We start from the raw sequence: 24,448 nt of genomic DNA, 5'->3' as shown, positions 1-24,448 counted from the left end.
GGCTCCTCTTTGTCCCTTCAGACAGTCTCATCACACTTGGTATAAGAGCCTTCTCCTCTGCAACTCCTCCGGCTAGGAGGAGCTTGTCTGTCTTCCTCCATGTCATTTCAGACCTCAGTTGAAAATATCTGTCTTCTGCTTCACCTATACGTCTTACATTCTCTCTCCCTGTGCTGTGGTTTAACTGTCTGTGTTGATTCCTTATAACGTTTTGGATTGGTTTCTATATACAGAATAATTGTACTGTACCAAGGCAGTAATTATTGGCCATTAGATGATTGCTAAAGGATTCAGAAGCAAATGTAGTCTTCAGGCAGCCTGCCTCTAGGAACACAAGAGCATGATCAGAGGTTTCTGCAGTGGCTTAAGTAGTTCTCCTGGATGGACAGACTCTTTCACCAGAGTTTAGAAGAGGAGCGTATTCTGTAATGTTGAAATATACTGTTTTTTCTTGCAGTTAAAGTTGCAAAACTGAGGGCAAGTCCCAGGAGAGAGACCCACCCCTGCTGTTAAACAGTAACATATTGGGGGGGGAGAAATGTCTAAGCGACCAAGAGAAACAGAAGCTATTGTTGTTGCAAAAGTTCAAGTTTCCAGTTTCCTCTTCCTCCACCTGTCAGGAGGGTGAGCTGGGCATGCTCCCAGGCTCTGAGCACAAACTCAAACATGCCCTCTGGGCTCTGGCTTTAAGCAGCAGTGTCACTGAGTTACTCACCCAGAACTCATGGGATAGGAGGGATGAATAGAAGCCACATCTGTCTAGGGGCAGCCGTGGGGGAGAAGGAAAGTTGCTGCATTGCAACAGGAGATACTCAGCGACAGGGAAATTGGGTCCTTTATCTCTTTTCTGGATGGATCAAAGAGTCAGAGTTTTAGCTCTTTTTTACTTCAAGGCAAAATAGTGTCTACTCCAAAAGCAATGTGTGTCACTCTCCCCTCACACTCATCTCGAGCACCTCAAGATCCTCTGTTGGTCAGATCATTGAGTCATATCAAACCCTCTTCTTATTTAAAAGGAGATGTTGCCCTGTACAGAGTTACTGGTGGATCTTTGCATTGTTACCATCTAGGCAAAGGGCAGTTTTCATATAGACTGGAACCAGATGTGCCCAAATACCACGAGAGAGACTGTGTTCTCAAGGAAGCAAATGTACTGGAAATTTCACAAGAAAATCCATCCTTGTGAACTATCCAGCTTGGCTTAGAGAAATGTCCAAACTCTTTGACACCAAAGCAAACTGAGTCCAAACTTGATAATCCTGAGATTCTTTTGAAACCCTTTAAGAAGCTCAGCCTTTCATCAGTTCACACCCCAGATGTTTACTTATTGACACTGATTCCCCGTGTACCCAACATCTGAGGATGTGTTTGTCTCATGCAAAAACGTGATGATGATATTCATATTGTTGGAAGCGCATGTATGTGTTAAATTGTTAATAGTGAGCACCCTGGATCTTATTTGGTTAAAATACCGATAGACATCCTAGCATTGATCAGAGGATTTTATTTAATTAAAAAATATGTCCCGGCTGGTAAATACATTTGGCTGTCTAGGATCTGAACAGTGGTCGTCACTTTATCGATTGTCATATCATTAAATCAGGCTGGGAAAATATTAATGATAGACTCACGCACCCTGAACATAAAGTTCAGTTGTCTAGCAAATCTGTTAAGTTGTTCGGCATCTTGCAGTGATTTAAAAAAATGCTCCTAAATGAAATGTCAATGCATATTACCCTACATGATGTGACTCTAGTAATTCTTCATACTAGATTTGATCATTTGGCATTCCATGTGCTTCAGATTACTTAAGCTGGGTTCCTAAATGGAAAACTGCTTGATTAATTCCTATATCTTAGCCTTGACCCTGTAATCAGCTCCTCTCACAAGTACTCCAGCACCCTTCACATGGGTGTGGGGTCTTTCATAGGAGGTTTGATTGGGGCATCCGGGCCATCAACAGTTGAATGATCATGAAAGAAGAACACATGGTATATATTGATAAATGAATTTCCAGAGCAGTTTTTAGGAAAAGCCTGTCACTGTTTCACAATCTCCATAGCTGTGAATGCTTTCTTAGTGGAAGCAGTGCCTTTGCACCCATCCTTCCCAGTAGGAGGTGCGCCCTTCTGGTGATGAGGAGTAGGGCTGAGGGGGTCCCGTTGGAATTCAGGGCAGAGCAGGCACTTACAAAGGTGTTGTGCAGCAGGTTGCATGAGATGTAAAAGCAAACACTTGAGGGTTTTCAGGGCGTCACAGTGCTCTTGTTGCTACTATAGGGGACCTGGGAAATCTTGTTCATGGCTCTGCCACTGACTGGGAAAGCCAATTAACCTTCCTGGGCCTCAGTTAACTTAAATGGGGCAATTCTCTGTGAACTATTCTGAGCCCCTCTGATGAAAGATACTAGATAAAAGCGAGGCACTATTATTTATTTGTAAAAAACCAAGTAGTTTCACATGCCAGACCTGCCCACCCCTACATTCTGCCAGTTTTGTAGGGTTCTAGTAGCATTTCGCCATTTAATAAAGTGTTTTATTGCCCTGTTACTGTGTGAAAGACCCACCCAAACAGGGAAAATTGCCTGACTGACTGTACAGGGGAAACTGTGAAACTGACTATGCACAAAGTGCTTTCAAATGGTCAGAATAAACAAAATGAAAAAGTGAGATGGTTTGCTTGCACTCTTTCTTCTGAGTCATTACTGAACTATGGCCTCAGAGCCCTAGAATTTAAGGCCAGATGGAACCACCAGGTCAGCTGGTCTGACCTTCTGTATCTCACAGGCCACCAACCCCACTCAGCACCCGCACGCTAAACCCAACAACTGAAATGAGACCACAGTAAATGAGACCCACAGGAGACCAGAATGTTGTGTGCCATGGGCAGAGAATAGGAGGGACTGACCAGTGCTCGAGGCCCCTGCGATGGTAGGGAAATGATTTAATGCAATACACCCAGATGATCCTGGCAAGTGACCCGCACCCACATGCTGCAGAGGAAGGTGGAAAACCCCAGGGTCGCTGCCAATCTGATTTGGGGGAAAATTCCTTCCATACCCCACATATGGTGATCAGTTAGCCTCTGAGCACGCGAGCAAGAACCAGCCAGCCCAGCACCTCTAAGACAGAGAGAGAGTGCTCGGTGCCACCTCAGAGGCCCGGCCCTCTCTGCCCAGTGCAGTGTTAGGATGGCAGGAAGTGGCTGTGTATTGGTGGTGGGTGAAAGAATTAGGTATAAACATAAAGGGCTTTGGGCTAAAGTCAGATGATAAAGAATCAGATGTGAAATGATACCATTCTCTTCCTCTACCTCCTGTTGATTTGGGGCCAAATTCAGCTCTGGTTTGAGTGGATGCATTAACTCAGTGGTTCTCAAACTATGGCCGCCGATTGTTCAGGGAAAGCCCCTGGCAGCCCGGGCCAGTTTGTTTACCTGCCGCGTCCGCAGGTTCGGCTAATCGTGGCTCCCACTGGCTGTGATTCGCCGCTCCAGGCCAATGCGGACTGCGGGAAGTGCTTGCCACCCTTCCTGCAGCCCCCATTGGCCTGGCGTGGTGAACCGCGGCCAGTGGGAGCCGCGATTGGCCGAACCTGCGGATGTGGCAGGTAAGCAAACCTGCCTGGCCTGCCAGGGGCTTTCTCTCTGAACAAGCAGTGGCCCTAGTTTGAGAACCACTGCATTAACTTCATTGGAAGTCAGGGTTGAATTTGGTCCATGGGGCTACAGTAAGCTGGGACTCTCTGAAGTGGGCAGCTTGGCATTAAAACTCTGTGAGGAGACAGTATCACACAAAGATCCTTCTGAGGAAGCCTTTGTTGGGGTTATTGGCACTCCATTTCTATCCAAAGGGACTGTGTAAAGTGAAGTTTGCAGATGGAGCAGCGGTGTGGATTCATGCTGCAGGCAATGCCACTTTGAGCGAGACACTTAACTGCCGCGTCCAGCAGTGGCCATGAGTCTGAGACAGACTAGCCCAGCATGTCTCTGTTATTACTGTAAACACAGCCCTGATACACAGCTGCTCACTAAAGATAACAATCTGCACTGCACACAGGCTGCCATGCCTCATGTGCTCCAGCACTTACAGTGCCTTACACAGGGACAGGAGAGAATTCGGAATAGTCAGGGATGTTTTTTTCTTTCTACCAACCTGTATCTAAGAGAGCTCTTCAGATTGCAAGGACGTGCTTAAAGTTCTGTTGCCTCTTTCCAGTGATTAGACACAAGAATGGAAGGAGGTGCGGGGGGAGGTGGAAGACATATCTCAAGGATGAACAAAGACAGGTTGCTTGGACCACATCAGAGTTAGGGTGCCAGCACCATTTTTTCATGCAGTGACTAAAATCGGCTGGATTAGTGACTTTACAGTGAGTGTGATAGAAATCTGGTAAATATTTACTTGGAAGTCTGTTCGTCTGATAAATACGTGGGCTCCCAAAAGTTTGTTCCTGTCATTGGCCCATTGAACTATGAACCCATCTAAGATGTCCTTAGCGCTGACTGTATCCCTGTAGTGGTCTTGGTCCATTTCAACATCACTAACTCTTGAATATAACTATCCAAGAAGTCATTAACCAGAAGATTTAGCCTGCTCACTGTCCATGCTCACCGTGTGCACTAGGGAAGTAAAAGGTTAAACGGTTAACTGGTTAACCGGTAAGCACTAGGGTTACTGTTAACCAGCCTTAACCGTTAACCCTGGTGGCCCGTCGCAGCCGAAAGGACCCCAGCACCGGCTGCGCCACACCGGCTGGCCAGAGGGACCCCAGCCCTAGCTGCGCCAGCCGGATTCCGGCCGGGCCCCAGCACCGGCCACTCCGGCTGACTGGAGCAACCCCAGCCCCGGCCGCCCCACGCCAGTCAGCCAGAGGGACCTCAGTTAACAGATATAATTTTAATAGTTTAACCAGTTAACTTTTTACACCCCTATTGTGCACAGAGTTTGGAGGGAGGGATGGCTGAAAACTTCTGGCAGTTGCAGACATACAGCAGTCTTAAGGGGTAAAACTAAGGCCTGGTCTATGCTAGAAAATTAGATCAGTTTGACTACATCAATCAGCAGTGTGAAAAATCCACCCCCCTAAGTGGCATTGTTAAGCTGACCTAAGTTCCCATGTAGACAGTGCTAGGTGAATGGAAGAATTCTTCCATCCACCTAGCTACCGTTTCCTGGGGAGGTGGATTACCTGTGCTGATGGGAGAACCCCTCTCATTGGCATAGGTAGTGCCTACACTGAAGCACTACAGCGGCGCAGCTGTGCCATATAGTGTTATAAGTGTAGACAAGACCTAAGAGATTCAGAGTTAAAGCTCCACGAAGATGAAGGGAGACAGAGTCAATACCTCTTAGGGACAGATCTGTCCCTTTTCCATGGCTATGCGGGGCCCCTTTGCAGTGGAATCGGTGTGGTTTGGCTGGGGTTCGGGGTTTGGGAGATGCACATAAGAGACTCAGTCTCCAAGGGGGACACTGCTGTTTACCTCTCTCCATTCTGAAAGCTGACCATTTATTCCTACCCTTTGATTCCTGTCTTTTAACCTGTTACCAATCCATGAGAGGACCTTTTATCCCAAGATTGCTTACTTTGCTTAAGAGCCTCTGGTGAGGAACCTTGTCAAAGGCTTTCTGAAAGTCCAGGTACACTATATCCATTGGATCACCCTTGTCCACATGTTTCTTGACCCCCTTCAAAGAATTCTAATAGATTGGTGATGCATAATTTCCTTTACAGTATTTACAAAAGCAATATTGACTCCTCCCCAACAAATCATGTTCCTCTACATGTCTGATAATTCTGTTCTTTACTCTAGTTTCAACCAGTTTGCCTGATTCTGAAATCAGGCTTATTGGCCTGTAATTGCCAGGATCGCCTCTAGAGCCTTTTTTAAAAACTGGTGTCACATTAGCTACCCTCCAGTCATCTGGTACAGAAGCTGATTTAAGCAGTAGTTTACATACCACAGTTAGTTCTGCAATTTCAACTTTCAGTTCCTTCAAAACTCTTGGGTGAATACCATCTGCTCCTGGTGACTTATTACCATTTAATGTATCAATTTTTTCCAAAACTTCCTCTACTGACATCTCAATCTGGGACAGTTCCTCTGATTTGTCACCTAAAAAGAATGGCTGCAGTGCAAGAATCTCTGTCACATCCTCTGCAGTGAAAACAGATGCATAGAATTAATTTAGCTTCTCTGTAACAGCCTCATCTTTCTTGAGTGTCCCTTTAGCCCCGCAGTCGTCCAGTGGTCCCACTTTGTTTGGCAGGCTTCCTGCTTCTGATGTACTTAGAAAGTTTTTGCTGTTAATTACTGAGTCTTCTGCTGAGTTGAGTTGCTCTTCAAATTCTTGTTTGGCCTGCCTAATTAAGAACATAAGAATGGCCTTCCGGGTCAGACCGATGGTCCATCTAGGCCAATATCCTGTTTTCCAACAGCGACCAATGGCAGATGTTTCAGAGGGAATGAACAGAACAGGCAGTCAAGTGATCCATCCCCTGTTGTCCACTCCCAGCTTCTGGCAATCAGAAGCTAGGGACACTCAGAGCGTGAGGTTGTGTCCCTGACCATTTTGGCTAATAGCTATTGATGCACCTGTTCTCCATGAACATATTGAGTTATTTTTTGAACCCTGTTATACTTTTGGCCTTCGCAACATCCCCTGGCAATGAGTTCCACAGGTTGACTGTGCACTGCATGAAGATGCACTTCCTTTGGTTTGTTTTAAACCTGCTGCCGGTTAATTTCATTGGGTTGACTCCTGGTTCTTGTGTTATGTGAAAGAGTAAATAACACTTATTCACTTTCTCTGCACCAGTCATGATTTTATAGACCTCTATCATATCCCCCCTTAGTTGTCTCTTTTTCAAACTGAAAAGTCCCAGTCTTACTAATCTCTCCTCAAATGGAAACTGTTCCATACCCTTAATCATTTTTGTTGCCCTTCTCTGTACCTTTTCCAATTCCAATATATATTTTTTGAGAAGGGGAGACCAGATCTGCTCTCAGTGTTCAAGATGTGGATGTACCATGGTTTTATAATGTAAAAGTCTTGGCCATTAACAAAGAAATCAGACTTACTCAGTACTATAACAAGAATAACAAAGAAAAACCGCTTTCTAGGTTACTGCTTGGGATCAGTTGCAAATAGGGTCTAAGCTAATAATACTAGGGGTATAGGATTAGAGGCAGGGGCAGAGGACCATAACCCTGAGGAGAGTCAGAATGTAGAGGAGACTAAGAAATAAAGCTAGCAGTAGCCAGGTAAGAACTAGTTTGGTAATGGATGGTAGGAGTCTGTTAGGAAAGTGGTCCAAAAGGAGTGGAGAGATCTTTATTGAAAGAGCCCAAAAGTTTGTTTGATGCCTCTATGAGGCTTTTACTGTCATGCGAGAATGCTCCAAAATAGTGCCATGTTAGTATGTGGCATTTCAAGAGCTGCTGGCCTTCCAATGATACCCAGCCTTGAATCCTTTATGGCTATTACTCAGCACAAAAATTCTAGTAGTCCATCTGTATGTATATCAACCAGCTTCCCCTCCTTCAGCATACTGGTGAATTGTTAAGATCCATGTGAGCAACCTTAAAAGGATTCAGGCCGGCTAGTTATGATGTTACCTGTCTGCTAGGAATTGGATTGAGACCCATCAATTCATTTCTTATTGGCTGCTGAAGAGCTGTCAGACCATAACAACTTTCAGTCATTATTGCCCGGGGCTGCATTGAAACTAGTGACCTTGAGATGAAAGATTCTGTATTCTGTTCCCAGCCCCCTGATCCATTCAGCACCCTTGCCTATGTCTATGGGGGAGAAACAAAATCTTATGACGCCGTCTCTCTCTGTTTTGTGTAGGTTGTTGTTGGAAGGAACCGATGTGAATGCTAGGCACAAGCTTGGCTGGACAGCCCTCATGGTAGCAGCTATAAACAGAAATTCTAGGTAAGTTTTTTTCAACGTAGTTTATCACCATCCTGGGTAAGTTGCTATGCTGTGTTCTCCTTTTGATAAACCCACATGGATTCCATCTAAACAACCTGCATTCAGAGTCTCCCTCTTGTGCAGTTCTCTGATGTGGTTGCTGGTTAAATCTGAAACCATATATTTATACTTTTCATTTACCTATGTACTATATGATAACCAAGAACCCCAACTGGTTTACTGGCTGAAAGAGGAGAGCTCTATGCATTGCATCACCAGTGCCGTTTTCTTGCAGCATTCTTATTTTCTTGGGAAGACACCCATTCGAGCACTGATCAGGCCTAACCTGTGTATCTTGAGATCTGATGAGACTGTAGCCTGGCAGTGATACTGGTGCAGGTCGCACTGTGTCAGTAACTCAGCTAAAGTCTCAAGTTGCTGCAGTAGGATTTGCTGTTTCTCCCCTAGCTTGTGGGGCGAGTGCTGTGGCTTTCATGCTATGCCTTCATGAACCAAAAGGGCTGACTCTGTGTCCGACCTCTTTAGTTCCCAGGATGATCACTGTGGCTTCTGGTAACCTTTAAAGGCACTCTTAAATATATTCAGTCTACAACTAAATTCAATTAGTTTTTGTTTAAAAAAAAAGAGAGAAAGAGAAATCCAATTTTAGAAAACGTGGGACAGACGGTAGAATGAGCTTTGATGTTACAACCTCTCAGAGATGCTTTACTTAGTCACAAGTTCATAAGCAAAAAGGCTTAATTACTTGGGAAAACACAGGATTAAAGCGGGGCACAAAAGCTGAATATCCGCTCTCGGGCGACACGATTCGAATCCGTGTGCCGAGTTCGTGTGTGGTGCAAACTTTGATGTGTGCGATGACAAGCTGAAAGTCGTGACCTCCTCGGGGAGCTCCTTAAGATGGGCAGGGAGGCGGGGGCTTGGGTCTGTTTGTTTAACTTTGATGTCCGAGCAGCAACGGGCCTCGTTGTTTGCATGTCCGCAGAGGGATGGATTTGGAGCTTCCCACCTTCGCTGATGGACAATGGTCAGCGTTGGAGTGTGACGATTGTTGACCATTCCAAGTGACTAGTGGACCAGAACAGGGCTTGAAGAGGTGCAAAAGCTAGAAGGGAGACAAGGAGAAAGACTGTTCATGGTACAATAATTACCTCAGATGGATCACCCTTTTTATTATTTAAGATACATAGCATAAAATCAGGTAGAACTGGTGACAAAAACCTCTAGGCACGAAAAGGCCTTCAGGACCCAGTCTAGTCTCTTTATGCACTAGCACAAGACTAACAACTAGGTTTCTTATTTGGGTATCTGGCAAAAAGACTGAAGCTTTGAGCTGTGTTGGGCGAATCAGATTTATTTGCCATGCATTGTGGATGATTATTGCCTATAATTTAAAACAAAGCCCTTGACTATCTGAAACTCAATATGACTCATCTGTAAACATAATGAAAGGTTAATTAGATATTTCACTTCCTTCTGGAAGCAAGCATAAACTAGTGCTAAACTCATCCCTAGCATAACTATTCCATTGGCATCACTGGGGTAACACCAGGAGTGAATCTGGCCTCTGCTGCTCTTTCTAGCCTTACAATGGGGTTTCGCCATTGGCCAGGAAATGTACTGAGCTGGAAAACGACACAAAGAATCTCTGAAATTCCCTCCAAGTTGCCCACTCACAAATGCAGTAGAAATACTGACCTATTTAACCTGACTCCTAAAGAGCCTGGCCCTGGTGTTAGATATGCAGTTTGGGGCTGAGGTACTATGGAAATGGATCTAAAAGAGCACTCTTGAGTTGATGGCTTTGATTCAGTGACACAGGTTTGCCCATGGAGTTCTAGATATTTATACATATCCTTTCCAGTGCAAGGTGCCTCTTGGTTTTCTGGACATATTGTAATTATTTTCTTTTTCTCTCATGTAAAGCTCCATTTGCGGTGGGGTGGGAACAGCATTACCTGAACAGGTTAAAGATGTTAGCCCCCTCCATGCTGACCAATCAAACCGCACACATGCTTAATAGTGATCTGGGCAACATGCTTTCTGGGACCTATAGGCCTAAGTTAATTGCATTGTCTGACTTACGCTAACAGTTGCAGGGTGATGAATTTTTTAAAGTGTCTCTCTACTCTGACAAGTGACAATGCAAAAACGGGTCCTCCTTACTTAATAGACCTGTCACCTCTGTATATCCAGCTATAGCAGCAGATGTTATTGACCAAAGTAAGTTTTTACTCTTTGTGGCCCTTCATAGCCCAGCAGAGACAACATCAGTATGAGAAATGACACATCAGCAGAACTGTGAACTAAGTTCTGATGGCATATGTTTTAGGTGTTGCTGGTACTTGAGCAAAGATCTCAGGTTGGCATTCAGATGCCACGGGAGTTTATGGTGCTGGCAGTCTGAGCATGTTCAATCTGGAGTCACTGAGAGAAAATAAACATCAGCCTCAAAATGCCATCTTTACAAAGTCGCTTTCTGGAGTGCACTGCACTTCGAGTCTTCACTGCACTGTTGACGCTTTTTGTGTATAAAACCACTCCATAGATCAGTACTTTGCAGCTGTCCCAGCCAGTGCTAGTTCCCTTCTATTCCGTTGTGAATCTAATCCACAATGGAGACCTGGCTGCTTTAGGAGCAGAGGTTTGGACGGCCCTTTGCAGCTCATTGGGAAGGAAGGAAGGAGTCTAATGATCTGGTCACAAAATCCTGGGCCCCTTTATCAGTGTTTGGGCCGCCCTAGCCATTCTGGGGTAGGTCTGCAATTTATGGAGGCTGCTAGGTTTGCAATAGCAGCCTCCATAAATTGCCGGCTCCTGTCCACCATAATCGCACCATTATGTGCAGGGCTGTTTGGAGGGTTGTGGGGAGGACTAGGAAGGTGATTCTTGAATTTAGCAAGTCATTTGCATTCAAGTGTGTTGTAGGGGAAGAGATCTTATGTGCTCATCCAGCTAGACTGCCTCCTGATGCCTACTTGTACCAGGGCCTCTGCACAGTAGAGAGCACTGTAACTAGTAGGCGTGCTGTCTGTGTTTTATGGATGAGGCGGAAACTAAAGGCACAGAGATTAAATGACTTCACCAAGGCGGCAGAGGGGTTCTGTGTCAGAAGCAAAGTCTTTTCCCTGGATAGTGTACAACCTAAGAGAACAAAGCTACACAGAGCGTTTGGGAAAGGGATGCAACACGATCAGAGTAGTGATAGGCACGTGGCTTATTTGTTATGTGTATCTATAATTCCTTTAGTTCCCCCATGCCAGTTTATAGCTTCATTTCCATTGTCCATCCCCCTCCCTCCCAACAGTCGATCCCCACTCTGCACTGAAATGAGCAGTTCGCACCTAACACAAATAAATGACAGAGCTGAGCAGAGGCCCTAGTCAGCTGATCCCCTGTAGGTGCTGTGAAAGAAGTGGCTCTCCAGAAGGAGTTTCAATAAGAAGGAAGGGACCCCAACTCTAGTCAGATCTCTACATGTGTGTGTCCCACTGTGAAACTTTCCCTTTTAAAGATCCCATAATGCTCTCTTAAAGGAGCAGGGGCTAGTCCTAGGGTTATGTATTTGTACGTGTGCCCTTTCTCACATAATGCATCCCTGTCCACACCTGCTAATGCTTTTAACTGAGTCCCTCCCTTGGCTCCCTATCTCTTAATGAGTGTTCCTTGTCCTTGCTCACAAGGCCATGCTTAATCTTGCTGCATCTGTGATATGTCTCTGCTTTCACCACTGCTCTCACGTCTTACTTTTTCCAATCCTCTCACTTTATCCTCTTCCCCAGTTCCATCTCCTTCTCCCACTTTCAGCTTCATGCCCTCTCTGCTGCAATCCCACATGTCTGGATCACCCTCCCTTTGCTTACCCACCAAGCACCTGGTCTTTCCTCTTTCAGATCCCTCCAAAACACCCTACCTCTCTGTGCAATTTTTCCCTGCTTCTCCTGCTTGCTAATCCCCTGGCCCTCCCTCTCCTGTGTCTCACCTGGTTTCAATTGTTAGCTCTTTGTGACTGGGGAATATGTCTCTTCTTTGAGTGAACAGCACTTTGTACATCTAATGCGCTGTATACATGTTTTTTATTAGTAGTAACAGTGCATCATGCATGGTATAGATTGGTGGGTATGTTCTAAGGCATATAATGAGTGTGACTTGTCTGGAGCTATTCTCTCAGTGACTATAGGCAGTGATGTGATTAACTGGCACAGTCTAGTACCTATATTAGGTACATATGTCTCCTTCATAGCCTCGCTTTCAGTCTTTCCACTTTAGGCATATAATTCAGTGGTCTCTGAAGCAGAGCTAGGCAACTGGGATAAATATCCTGAAGCTTCTAGAGTCAGAAGCTTCATTGGCATGTAGACTTGCATGCATAATGTGCTAGCTATGCAGGTGTGCTGCCTTTGCATAGAGCCAGTTGGAGATGAGGCTCTGATGACGTCCCTTGGGTGTTGCATCGGATGTTGCAGTTTCGTTTTCTTCGAGTACGTGCCCATGGGGATCCCGTGCTAGGGACACATGCAGCCCATGCATGCAAGATTGAAATCTTTTGAATAGCAGTGTCCGTAGGGCCGCTCCTGTATGAGTTACGTCCTTGTTCCCTCACCCGAGGGTGTAAAGGGTGGAGCGGCCACTAGCATCCCTCAGTTCTCCCAAATGTATTCTCTCTCTGCATGTTTCAGGAGCATCCCCACAGCTGAAATTTGTGAGGCAGCTAAATGGAATAACTCCCTGACTCTGATTAAACACTGAACCCTTGATGTAGCTGCAAGGTCAGATGCCAGACCTGGTAGGGCAGTGTTGCAATCGCTGTTTAGTTAGTGGCAGTCATGACTCCTCAGTCCCACAGTCCAGTTGGGACACAGCTTACCAGTGACCTGGAGTGGGATCCCCACATACACAGACTCAGAGAAGAGAGAACGGTTACGTACCTTATAGTCATAGGTTTTGAAGCCACAAGGGACCACCCGATCATCTAGTCTGACTTCCTGTGTATCACAGGCCACCAACACCACCCAACATCTTCCCACTAATCCCAGAAACTGAAATTAAACCAAAGTATTACAGACCTCAGGAGACTAAGCTCTTGTATGCCACGGACACAGTCACCCTGATTCTATGAGATGTCGTCTAGTTTGGGGTCCACACGGATGACAACATATTAAAGAATCACAGTTACAGGAAGGTAAGTAACTGCTCTTTCCTTACAACCACCCCTCTATTCCCATGCTGAGCTCTACAGAAAGTTAAGATATAACTATTCTAGGGATCCTCTTTGTGTCCAGCAGGACTTGCAGCTTCCAATAAAGCCCAGCACTGCCCCTCATCAAAATCCCTTGAAGCCCTTGCATTGTGCTTTGTAACTCCCGGTCACTAGGATCACTGCCCTTCTTGGTTCACCAACTCCAGCTGCCTGAGTTATGGTAGCTTTGCAGTGCAGACCCAGCCAAGGCCAGCTCTCTCACCCCAGGTGCCTTGCTCTTTTTTTTCTTAACAATATGCAGGCCCAGCCTCTAACTGCAGAACGCACTTACTGCAATCGATTGCACTGCCCAGTGAACTTTAGTTAAACATTGCCCTCTGAGTCATCACCAGGGTCAATTCAGATTTATATTTGCACGGATGAACAGCCTCTGCCTCTGATCAAATTAAAACTCGATCAGCAAATTAAACCCAGGGCTTGATGAGGCTATTGAGCACAGGTGAGTTATTGAGGAAAGCCTGCCTTTACAGCTCAGACACACTGCAGGCCTCTTCTGAGCACACCACCTCGCTGTTGGGAGAGTAGTACTCTGCCAGAGCCACCCAGTAGCCTGATAGAGGGAATGAACAAGAGGTACATCATAAAACAAGGTGAGGGGAATCCTGGATTTAAATCACAGCTTTTGCACTGACTCACTTACCAGTAATAATTGTGAGCTGGTGCAGAAAGAAGAACAGGGCACAAATAACGATGGAATGTACTTTCCTCTCTGCTGTTCTTCACAGCACTGTCATCAGTGGATCTCATAATGGTTTATAAAGCTTAATTAAGCCTCACAACTGCCCTCAGAGGTAGGAAAGAATTACCCCCATTTTACAGATATGAAAACTGAGGGCCAGAGGGGTGGTGTTTTGCTCATTGTCACCCAATGACTCAGTGACAGCAGGCAATAGAACCCAGGACACCTGGCCCTGTTCCCTTGCTCTGACCACTATCCCATACTGCATCCTTGTTATATGTATATAAAAAACTATATATAATTTTATATATATTTTCAAGTTACCTTATTTCCTCTGATTATGTTCACACGCTTTGTTGATGAGTATGGCGACTTCTGTATTTCCATTGCACTATTAGCAAAGGCTGCTTTGCTTGAATGTCTTATTACCTGCAAATTGGAGAGGTGCAATCAATACTTGCGACTCCAGAAATGTCTGGTTGGCCCTGTGAAGGAAAATTCAGTGACATTAGTTGCCTGGAGGGGACCGCATGTCACAGAAGGAGGAGGTTAGAGTGAAGGATGGTTGGATGGATAGAGAGGCTGATCGTACAGCAGATGATTGTCCTTTTGAGTTTAGACCAGCAAGCTCTTTTCACTTCCTTTTTACAGCAGTCGGATGGGAATTGGTTTGGAATGTGTGACATACTGTATCAGAGCTGTCATCTTGGGACACGGTTCTGTATTACCAAATTTTAGAGTTAAGGTTAGACTCCCGGTAGTGACTCGTGCTGCTATTTTATAAACAGTTCAGCCTCCCAGCAGCCTTATGAGGTAGAGAAGTATGGCTACATACTTACAGATGGGGAAAATGAAGCAGACAGTTGTACAGAACAGAACCCAGGAGTTCTGCCTCCATGTCCTCCTACTCTCACCACTATTCAACACTGCCTCTCTGTAGCTCTTTAATGTTTTTATGAAAATAAACATTATCAAGAAAATTCTACTGGTCTGAGTTAATAGTGAAGAAAAAGAGCCTTCCTAAGAGTTGCTGAGAGCATAGAGGTTGATGGTGGATAAAGAGGCTGGGAAGAACGCTCAACAAACACATTCAGGGAGAAGGGAAAAGCTGATGGAGGGAGTTGCCAAGGAAGTTATGAGACACTGTTTTTGTGTTAGCAGTATGACTCATTCGGTGGCTGTGTATTCACTCTGGGCCAGAAGGTTGTGCATTCAAGTCCCATGCTGGAACTTGGGCTCATTCTTCTTAAAGTGGGTTTTTGATTCTTAAGATGGAGAGGATGGACCCTATGATATGTCATAGCCTGTTAGTAGTGGAGACCCTTAAAAACCAGGCAGTCTTTGATTGCAGATACCCTTCAGGACAAGGCTGAAGAGGAGGACTTGAATGTACCTTCATTGCTAAGGGCTTTAAATTGCAACAATACCAGCTTGGAGCATTCTGGACAAGCCGCACATGTTAGAGAGGCACTGCTGGAAGCCCTACTGAGAGAGAGAGAGTTGCAGTAATTGATCTGGTATGCACAGCTGTGACAGAATTGCACAAATGAAACTCCCCACCACTACCACAGATTTTGTACCTTTGTCTCAGACTTGGGGTTTTCCATGGTAAGGGTGTGGTTGAAGATAATGCCGGTATCTTTAACCTGGCTCGCTACCTTTGAACAGGGAACCCAAAAGAGGAAAGAGCCCCTGGTATCCATGACTCCTGTCTGGCACCTGTTTACTGAAGACTAAGAACAAAGTGACAGTGATGCATCCAGACAGACATCTCCTCCAAACAGTCCTTTAAATGTAGGATCCACAGGACAATAAAGACATGCTTGTATATCATCAGTGCACTGAAGGCAATCTGCTCTGCATTTAGAAATGATTCATGAGTTCATATATTAAGGACCAGAAGGGGCCACTGTGGTCATCTAATCCAACCACATGCGTGATACTACAGATGACAATTTCCTAACTTAAAAAGTGTTGCATCCAACCTCAGAGAATTGCATATAGACCTCATCTTGACAGAAAAGAAACTGAGCACATCATTAAAGATGATAACTTCGGTACAAGTGAACATGACTTCTTGGTCACATTTACAACAGAATAAAATCCAAATCAATTCTATATATACTTGCTGCTTTAAAAGGGCCAATTTCACAAAGCTCAAAACAATTATGAGCTAAATCGCTGGGAAGAAGGATCTAATCAGAATAAAATTAATAATATTGGGAATTATTTAAGAACACTTTATTAAATGCCCAAAAAGCCACAATTGCACAGCTGAGGAAGAAGCTTTGCTGTTTAAACAAATGGAAGAAAGGGGAAGTTGATAGTAATGAATATAAATCAGAAGCTAGCAGTTGTAGGACATTGATGCGGGAAGTAAAGGGATGCAAGAAGAAATCTATGGCTAGCAGAGTTTGTCTTGGTACTGCACATTTTGATTAAAAAATTAGAATGGCACACAATAAATGGATTAAAAGATGGCTAACTGGTAGGACTCAAAATATTATTGTAAATGGGGAATCATCATAGAATGGATGTGTTTCCAGTGGGATCCCACAGAGATTGGTTCTTAGCTGTTTAACATTTTTATCAATGAACTGGAAGAAAACATAAAATGATCACTGTTAAAGTTTGCAGATGACACAAAAATTAGGGGACGTGGTAAATAATGCAGAGGACAGGTTACTGATTCAGGAGACCATTTTGATCTTGAATGCTCCATTTCAACAACATGGGAGCATGGATTTCAGAAGAGTGAAACACCCACAGCTTCATTTGAAATCAGTGGGAGATGCAGATGCTAGGCACCTCTTGAAAAAACAGACTCAAAACTAAAGCCACTTCTGAAAATGTGAACATAGTGAATTCCCTACAATCTCACAAGAAATTGGTGATATAGTTGAGATCACGGGTCTCCTGACTCGCAACTTTGTGCTCAGTCCTCTAGATTGCACTTTATATGCAATCGAGACTTGAACTGTGGAAGGCAAGAAATACACCTCTGCTAATGTATCTTAATGAAAGTACAAAACACCCGCCTTCCACTCTGCTAATTGTATTTACTGTAAAGGGGTAAATGGGGGAGGAACTTAAGGTAAATTTTAAATGTGACTTGACAAGATGCAGCCTGCAGATACATGTCCATCAATCTGTGGTGCGCATAGTCAAGAACCTCTGCCAGCCTGTAAGCTATCTCGCCTGTGATGAACACTGTATAACATTTTACTGGCTAGTTGCCATGGAAGGCCGGAAACCAGGAAAAAGAATAACAGGCTTCAAGCTGTTTTCAGAAATGGTAAGAAATCTAATTCTTGCCTGATGGTTGTTTGGTTTAGAAACACAGAGGCTTCTGCACCAAATCTAGCCTGTCTCTTTTTGGTGCTGAATAGTCATGCTGGGGAATGGCGACAGTTTGGACAGCTCTAGAGACTACAGTCCACTGCCTCCAGACAAGCATGAGCAGAAGCAGTGGGAGATCCCCCAACCCTCGTCACTGCCCTACCAATATGCCTCACCACTACCTTTAACGACAATGAGAATCTGATTATTTCTCTTCCTCAACCTCTATCCTGGGACTGCCGCCAAAGGTGACAGGTATTGTCAATTCCAGCGGTGTTTTTTGTGACGGGGACACTGGCCTATCGTGATCACCAAATTCAGTTCACTGAGGGTCTGCAAACAAAACCATACCTCATAGCCTCACCCTGTGCTTTCATCATCGTTTTCTCTTCCCTCTCTCTCGCCTCCTGGAGTTTTCTCTCCAAATTCTTCATCTTTATTTGTCTTAAAACAGCAGCTAGTTGTCTCCTGAACATCAGATGTTTGGCTGCTGGGTGTGGCTTGGCTGCATTTTCAACTGTGAAGAGTGAATTATGGGATGGCAGTCCAGTCCAGTGAACTGGAAATGTAGCGCATAGCACACAGTCACTTCTGTGCAGATGTTTTGGACTTGGCCTCTGTTGAACATAGGTATATTTCACAGCACATGGGGATCTACAGAGCAGTCCACTTCTCCGAATGCCTCCTCAGTCCAGTCGCCTTATGACTGTTAATATTGCTAAGTAGTGCAGTTTTTTTAACTCTCCTTTCCTGGCAGCATATTTTTTGCTGAGTACTCTGCTGCCTTATGTGCCTTGAGATTTTTTCCTTTGCAAACTCTAAAGGGGTCTAGTTCCTGATGTTCCATCTGATCTCTCTGGGAAACCTTCCTGATGATCCTGTTCTCATTATGTTTTATAACAGTGTGGTAAAGATCCTGCTTGCAGCTGGTGCTGATCCAAACCTCGGAGACGAATTCAACAGCGTGTATGAGACTGCCAAAGAAAAGGGACTCCATTCATTGGAAGGTAATAAAAGACTTAAACTTTTTGTTCATGTTATCTTATAGGGACAGTATGTCTCTCTCTATGCCCAGAGTTCAGTTAGGCCTTTGGATAATTCTGATCCACTTGTGCTTTTTGCTTTCCTGCAGGGGGTTGGACTAGATGACCTCCTGAGATCCCTTCCAACCCTGATATTCTATGATTCTAAGTTTAGACAGATGCTATCGGTTATATTCTTTAGGCATAGGTCTGTTATATGCCATGCCCTCCAAAATACAGACTTGAAACAGCAGGCTCCACAGGCTAGAAGAGTACCCTGAGCCTTGGGAACACCCTGCTGTGATAACTCCTCTGAGATGCACCACTGCATTTCCTGCATTGCTTTCAACTCCACCACTGGAGGAGCTCTCTCCCACTGGAACAATTTACTTAGGGGTGGGGTGATTCTCCAATGCTTGAAGACTTTGGACTGGATGTTTTTCTAAAAGTTATGCTCTAGCTCCAACAGGAGTTATTGGACTTGATGCAGAATTCACTGGGGGAGGTTCCCTGACCTGTGTCATCCGGGAGGTCAGATCAAAATGGTCTCTTCTGGCCTTAAATCCTATGACTCTATGAAAACTGAGGCAAAGGACATGATTCCAATAAATAAACACCTTAAATAGAAGGTGTTCTATCTCATCCAGCTCCCCCAGGCCACTTCCATTAAAATCACTAGCAAAAACTCTGGCTCACTTCCCTTTTGTAGAGCAGGGTAATTGTTTACCCTACATTTCTGCAACTGCTGAAGGTCCTGGGGCCTGGATACCTCCTCCGATTCTTTGTGGTCAAGCTTTCTTACAGTAGCTCCACTTATTCACATTAAATGGATTAAGAACTGGCTAATTGGCAGCTCTCAAAAAGTATTGGTCAGTAGGGAATTCTCACCGGCAGGAGGTGTTTCCAGGGGGGTTCTGCAGGGACTGGTACTAGGCCCAATGCTATTCAACATTTTTATCAGTGATCTGGAAGTAAATATAAACTCACGGCTGAAGGAGTTTGCAGATGACACAAAGATTGGCAGAGTGGTAAATAACAGTGATGACAGGGTAGTCCTATAGAGTGCTCTGGATGGCTTGGTAAGCTGGGCCCATGCAAACAAAATGCATATTAATATAGCCAAATGCAAAGTGATACATCTAGGAACAAGAAATGCAGGCCATACTTGCAGCATGGGGGACTATATCCCAGAAAGCAGTGATTCTGAAAAGGATCTAGGGATAATAGTGGACAAGCAACTGACCATGAGCTTACAGTGTGATGCTGTGGCCAGGAGACGGTGATTTTACCTCTCTATATAGCATTGCTGAGACTGATACTGAAATACTGCATCCAGTTCTGGCATCCACATTTGTAAAAGGATGTTTAAAAATGGGGGCGGGGGGTGCAGAAAAGAGCCACAAAAATGATTGGAGGGGTCGTGAGCTCAATCTGTTTAGTTTATCAAAAAGAAGATTGAACGGTGACTTGATTAAAGTGAGTAAGTACCCTTTTTGACGGGTTGGATCACAGAAATCCTCTGGGGGCCGCCACCTGATATGCCAAGGCTACTTCTGTTCCAGCTTTCCTGCCCTGGCAGCTTAGGACTTCAGTGCCCTACATGGTTTGAGCCAGACCCGCTAGCCTGTTGCAAACCCAGATCCAGGTCTGAACCACGTCCCCTAACAGCTGTAGACTTAATTGAAAGCAAGTTAGGAAGTGCTCCTGTCCTTGACACTCAGATGCCCAACTCCCAATGGGGTCCAAATCCTAAATAAATCCGTTTTACCCTGTATAAATCTTACGTAGGGTAAACTCATAAATTGTTCGCCCTCTATAACACTGATAGAGAGATATGCACAGCTGTTTCCCCCCCCCCCCCCAAGTATTAATACATACTCTGGGTTAATTAATAAGTAAAAAGTGATTTTATTAAATACAGAAAGTAGGATTTAAGTGGTTCCAAGTAGTAACAGACAGAACAAAGTGAATTACCAAGCAAAATAAAATAAAATAAGCAAGTCTAAGTCTAGTACAGTAATGAAAACTGAATACAGATAAAATCTCACCAGTTCCAGTGAACTTTCTTTTACAGACTAATCTCGTTCTAGTCTGGGTCCAGCAATCACTCACACCCCCTGTAGTTACTCTCCTTTGTTCCGGTTTCTTTCAGGTATCTTTGGGGATGGAGAGGCTCTCTCTTTAACCAGCTGAAGATAAAATGGAGGGGTCTCCCACGGGCTTAAATAGACTTTCTCTTGTGGGTGGAGACCCCCTCCTCTCTCCTATGCAAAGTCCAGCTACAAAATGGAGTTTTGGAATCACCTGGGCAAGTTATTGAGCTCAATAACTCAGGGTAAAATGTAATGGCTTGTGGCAGACAGGAGGTCAGACTAGAACATATAATGGTCACTTTTGTCCTTAAATGATGTGAATCTATCAACATTTTCCAATATAAGACCCTGTTTCCACTTGCTTATAATTTTATGATACTTTAACCATTTGGGCTGAAATTTTTAATTTTGGGTGTCTGCCTTAGGCTGATTTTTTGAAAATTTCAGCAAACTGGTTCAACCATTTCTGAGAATGAGGCTATGGAAAATGTTGTTTTGCCTGTATTTAAAAAAAAAATCTTCAGACCTTTTCTTTGAACAGCTCTAGTGTCTCCATATTTTGGAACATGGACTTGAAATTTAGCAGGAGCTGCTGGCCTTTGAGTCAGAGATGTGCTTGTGCTGTATCTGTGCGAATCTAACCAAATGCAGTCAACTTATAAACTGTGGAAAAATCTCAGTTCACACATGCTCAGTAGAAACTACTCTGATTTTAGTAATTAAATCACTGAAGATTCTGTCCTCACTGAGCAGGCCAGGATGGGTAAGGAATGGTGTCCCTAGCCTCTCTTTTCAGAGGGTGGAGATGGACGGCAGGAGAGAGATCACTTGATCCTTACCTGTTAGGTTCACTCCCTCTGGGGCACCTGGCATTGGCCACTGTCGGTAGATAGGATACTGGGCTGGATGGACCTTTGGTCTGACCCAGTATGGCCGTTCTTATGTTCTTATGCTCCATCCTCTCCCTGCTCCTAGTGTTGACCAGACTGCATGTGCACTGTGCACCATCCTCACAGAGCAACTGAGCATGCTCCAGTCCAGGGATATAGGAGTAAAACCAGGTTTTCCCTGTAATTGCTGCTTCCAGCTACTACAAGTCATGGTGGGGCCTGGCACGGAGAGCAAGGAACCTGTGAACCTCCTCCATGCTGTGAATGAAGGCCTTGCTGCCAACCAGGCAGCATGGAGGGGGAAGCAATTTCATAGAATCATACGGCTGGAAAGGACCTCGAGAGGTCATCTAGTCCAGTCCCCTGCACTCATGGCAGGACTAAGTATTGTCTACATCATCCCTGACAGGTCTTTGTCTAACCTGCTCTTAAAAACCTCCAATGATGGAGATTCTACAACCTCCATAGGCAACTTATTCCAGTGCTTAACTGCCCTGAAAAGAAGTTTTTCCTAATGTCCAACCTAAACCACCCTTGCTGCAATTTAAGCCCATTGCTTCCTGTCCTATCCTCAGAGGTTAACAAGAACAATTTTTCTCCTTCCTCCTTGTAACAACCTTTTATGTATTTGAAAACTGTTATCATGATCTGCCTCCCCATCCCACCCCCAGTCTTCTCTTCTCCAGACTAGACAAACTTGGGTTTGTCAATCTTCCCTCATAGGTCATGTTTTCTAGACTTTTTGTCATTTTTGTTGCTCTTCTCTGGACTTTCTCCAATTTGTCCACATCTTTCCTGAAATGTGGTGCCCAGGACTGGACACTGTACTCTAGTTGAGACCTTATCAGCATGGAGTAAAGTGGAAGAATTACTTCTCATGTCTTGCTTACAACACTCCTGCTAATACATCCCAGAATGATGTTTGCTTTTTTTTGCAACAGTGTTACACTGTTGACTTATGTTTAGCTTGTGGTCCACTATGACCCCCAGATCCCTTTCCACAGGACTCCTTCCTAGGCAGTCATTTCCCATTCTGTATGTGTTCAACTGATTTTTCCTTCCTAAGTGGAGTACTTTGCATTAGTCCTTATTGAATTTCATCCTGTTTCCTTCAGACCATTTCTCCAGTTTGTCCAGATCGTTTTGAATTTTAATCCTATCCTCCAAAGCACTTGCAACCCCTCCCAGCTTGATATCACCTGCAAACTTTATCAGCATACTCTCTATGCAATTATCCAAATCATTGATGAAGATATTGAACAGAACAAAACCCATAACTGATCCCTTCAGGACCCCACTAGATATGCCCTTTCAGCTTGACTGTAAACCACTGATAACTACTCTCTGAGAACGGGTTTTCCAACCACTTATGCACCCACCTTATAGTAGCTCCACTTAGGTTGTATTTCCCTAGTTTGTTTATGAGTAGGTCAAGCGAGACAGTATCAAAAGCCTTACTAAAGTCAAGTTATACCATGTCTACTGCTTTCCACCTATCTACAAGGCTTGTTACTCTGTCAAAGAAAGCTATTCGGTTGGTCTGACATGATTTGTTCCTGAGAAATCCATTCTGACAAATCCACACTTATCTTCTAGGTGTTTGCAAATGATTGGTTAATTATTTGCTCATTATCTTTCCTGGAACTGAAATTAAGCTGACTGGTCTGTAATTCCCCGGGTTGTGCTTATTCTCTTTTTATAGATGAGCACTGTATTTGCCCTCTTCCAGTCCTCTGGAATGTCTCCCGTCTTCCATGACTTTTCAAAGATAATTGATAATGTCTCAATCAACTCCTTGAGTATTCTAGGATGCATTTCATCAGGCCCTGCTGACTTGAAGATATCTAACTTATCTAAGTACTTTTTAACTTCGTTGTTCTTCCAGTGCTGGTCCCTAGGTATATTCCACACGTGAGTCCTGAGACCAGAGATTTCTAGCAAATGCTGTGCATTGGTCTGCACTTGTGCACTTGTTCTCCTCTTGCTCCAAACTGTGGGTGTAAGGGGCAGGAGAGATCATCACCTCTCCAGGTCCATTTTACTGCCGCATGGCCTAGTTGAACTCCTCTGTATTTGAAGCTACCTCCATGTTTATTCGTCAAACCCTGTAAATATATTGTAAATAGTTTGTTGTTGTTCTTAGTAATGTTAGGGGTAGTCTTTTAGTCTAGTTAATGTAGGTTAGTCCTCCCTGCCTTGGGGAGCCTTCCCCCACAGATAAGGACTATGTCCATTGTCCAAGGGTTTAAGAACTGCATCACCTGCCTCTGCTCCTTCTCCGTGAATGATGAGCACTAGCATTGCCTATAGTGCCTTGGGGAGGTGCACGTAACCATTAAATGCAGCATTTGTTGCTCCTTCCCTGGGATCCATCCTCCACCTAGATATGATGATCTCGGGGACTGATCCCCCCCGACCAATTGACCCTTTATATTGACATTACTGGGGTCTCTGGGATCCCTGTGCTAGACATCCCAAATCTGTACATGAATCCCATCTATCCTGTCCTAGCTGACGCCAATTGCGTCTGTCACACTCCAGGGGAGAAAGAATTGAGCCGGATCTGACGGTTCCTACGGCTGTATCCTCCTCCTCACTAGATGAGGCAGTCACCCCATCTTCGCCATCCCCACCTGTTGACCACAGGCTGTAGCAGGCGCTCCTATGGAAGGATGGCAATTGAGCTCTAGATCCAACCTGAGGAGGTACAGGATACTCAGCATAGGCTAGTGGACATCCTGCAGCCTTGTGATTCTAGCTGGGTGGACCCACCTGTGAACAGGACCCTTATGGAACCAGCCTCCTGCACCCCCACAGGGCTGAGAGGCATTATTTTGTACCAGCCAAGGGAGTGGAGTTGCAGTTTACACAACCAACACCCAACTTGTCAGTGGTACAAGCAGTCACTGAGAGATCTAGGCTATAGCATCCCAAGGCAACACCCACTGACAAGGGTGCTAAATGCCTTTGCCACCTGGGGAGGAAAGTATTTTCTTCCACCAGCCTTAACTTTTGAATTGCTGACTACCAAGCCTTGCTAGCGAAGTATTATTTCACCAGTGACGCCAAAGTCCTGGCCTTTAAGGACAAGCTTCTTCAGTAGGACAGGGATCAATTCCAAGCCCTTGTTGATGAGGTCCGACTGGTAGGTAAAACATCTCTTTGGGCTGCAGTGGATGCTGCTGACACTGCTTCTAGAGGGATAACTACAGCAGTTGTCATG

At 44.7% G+C, this 24,448-nt stretch overlaps 1 protein-coding gene across 1 annotated transcript in view; it reads left to right on the top strand.

Moving 5' to 3' along the window:
* The window catches only part of CLPB (ClpB family mitochondrial disaggregase), a 141,851-nt gene that overhangs the window by 12,980 nt on the left and 104,423 nt on the right, over positions 1-24,448 (top strand). Inside the window, exons 3-4 of the mRNA XM_077830570.1 lie at positions 7,856-7,942; positions 18,124-18,227. Coding sequence (XP_077686696.1) covers positions 7,856-7,942; positions 18,124-18,227 — 191 coding nt within the window. The remainder of the gene's footprint in view (positions 1-7,855; positions 7,943-18,123; positions 18,228-24,448) is intronic.

The sequence above is a fragment of the Eretmochelys imbricata genome, chromosome 1 (assembly GCF_965152235.1).
Source record: "Eretmochelys imbricata isolate rEreImb1 chromosome 1, rEreImb1.hap1, whole genome shotgun sequence".
Classification (NCBI taxonomy): domain Eukaryota; kingdom Metazoa; phylum Chordata; order Testudines; family Cheloniidae; genus Eretmochelys; species Eretmochelys imbricata.
Note: the sequence above shows the minus strand (reverse complement) of the source record. Positions and strands in the feature narration are given on the sequence as shown.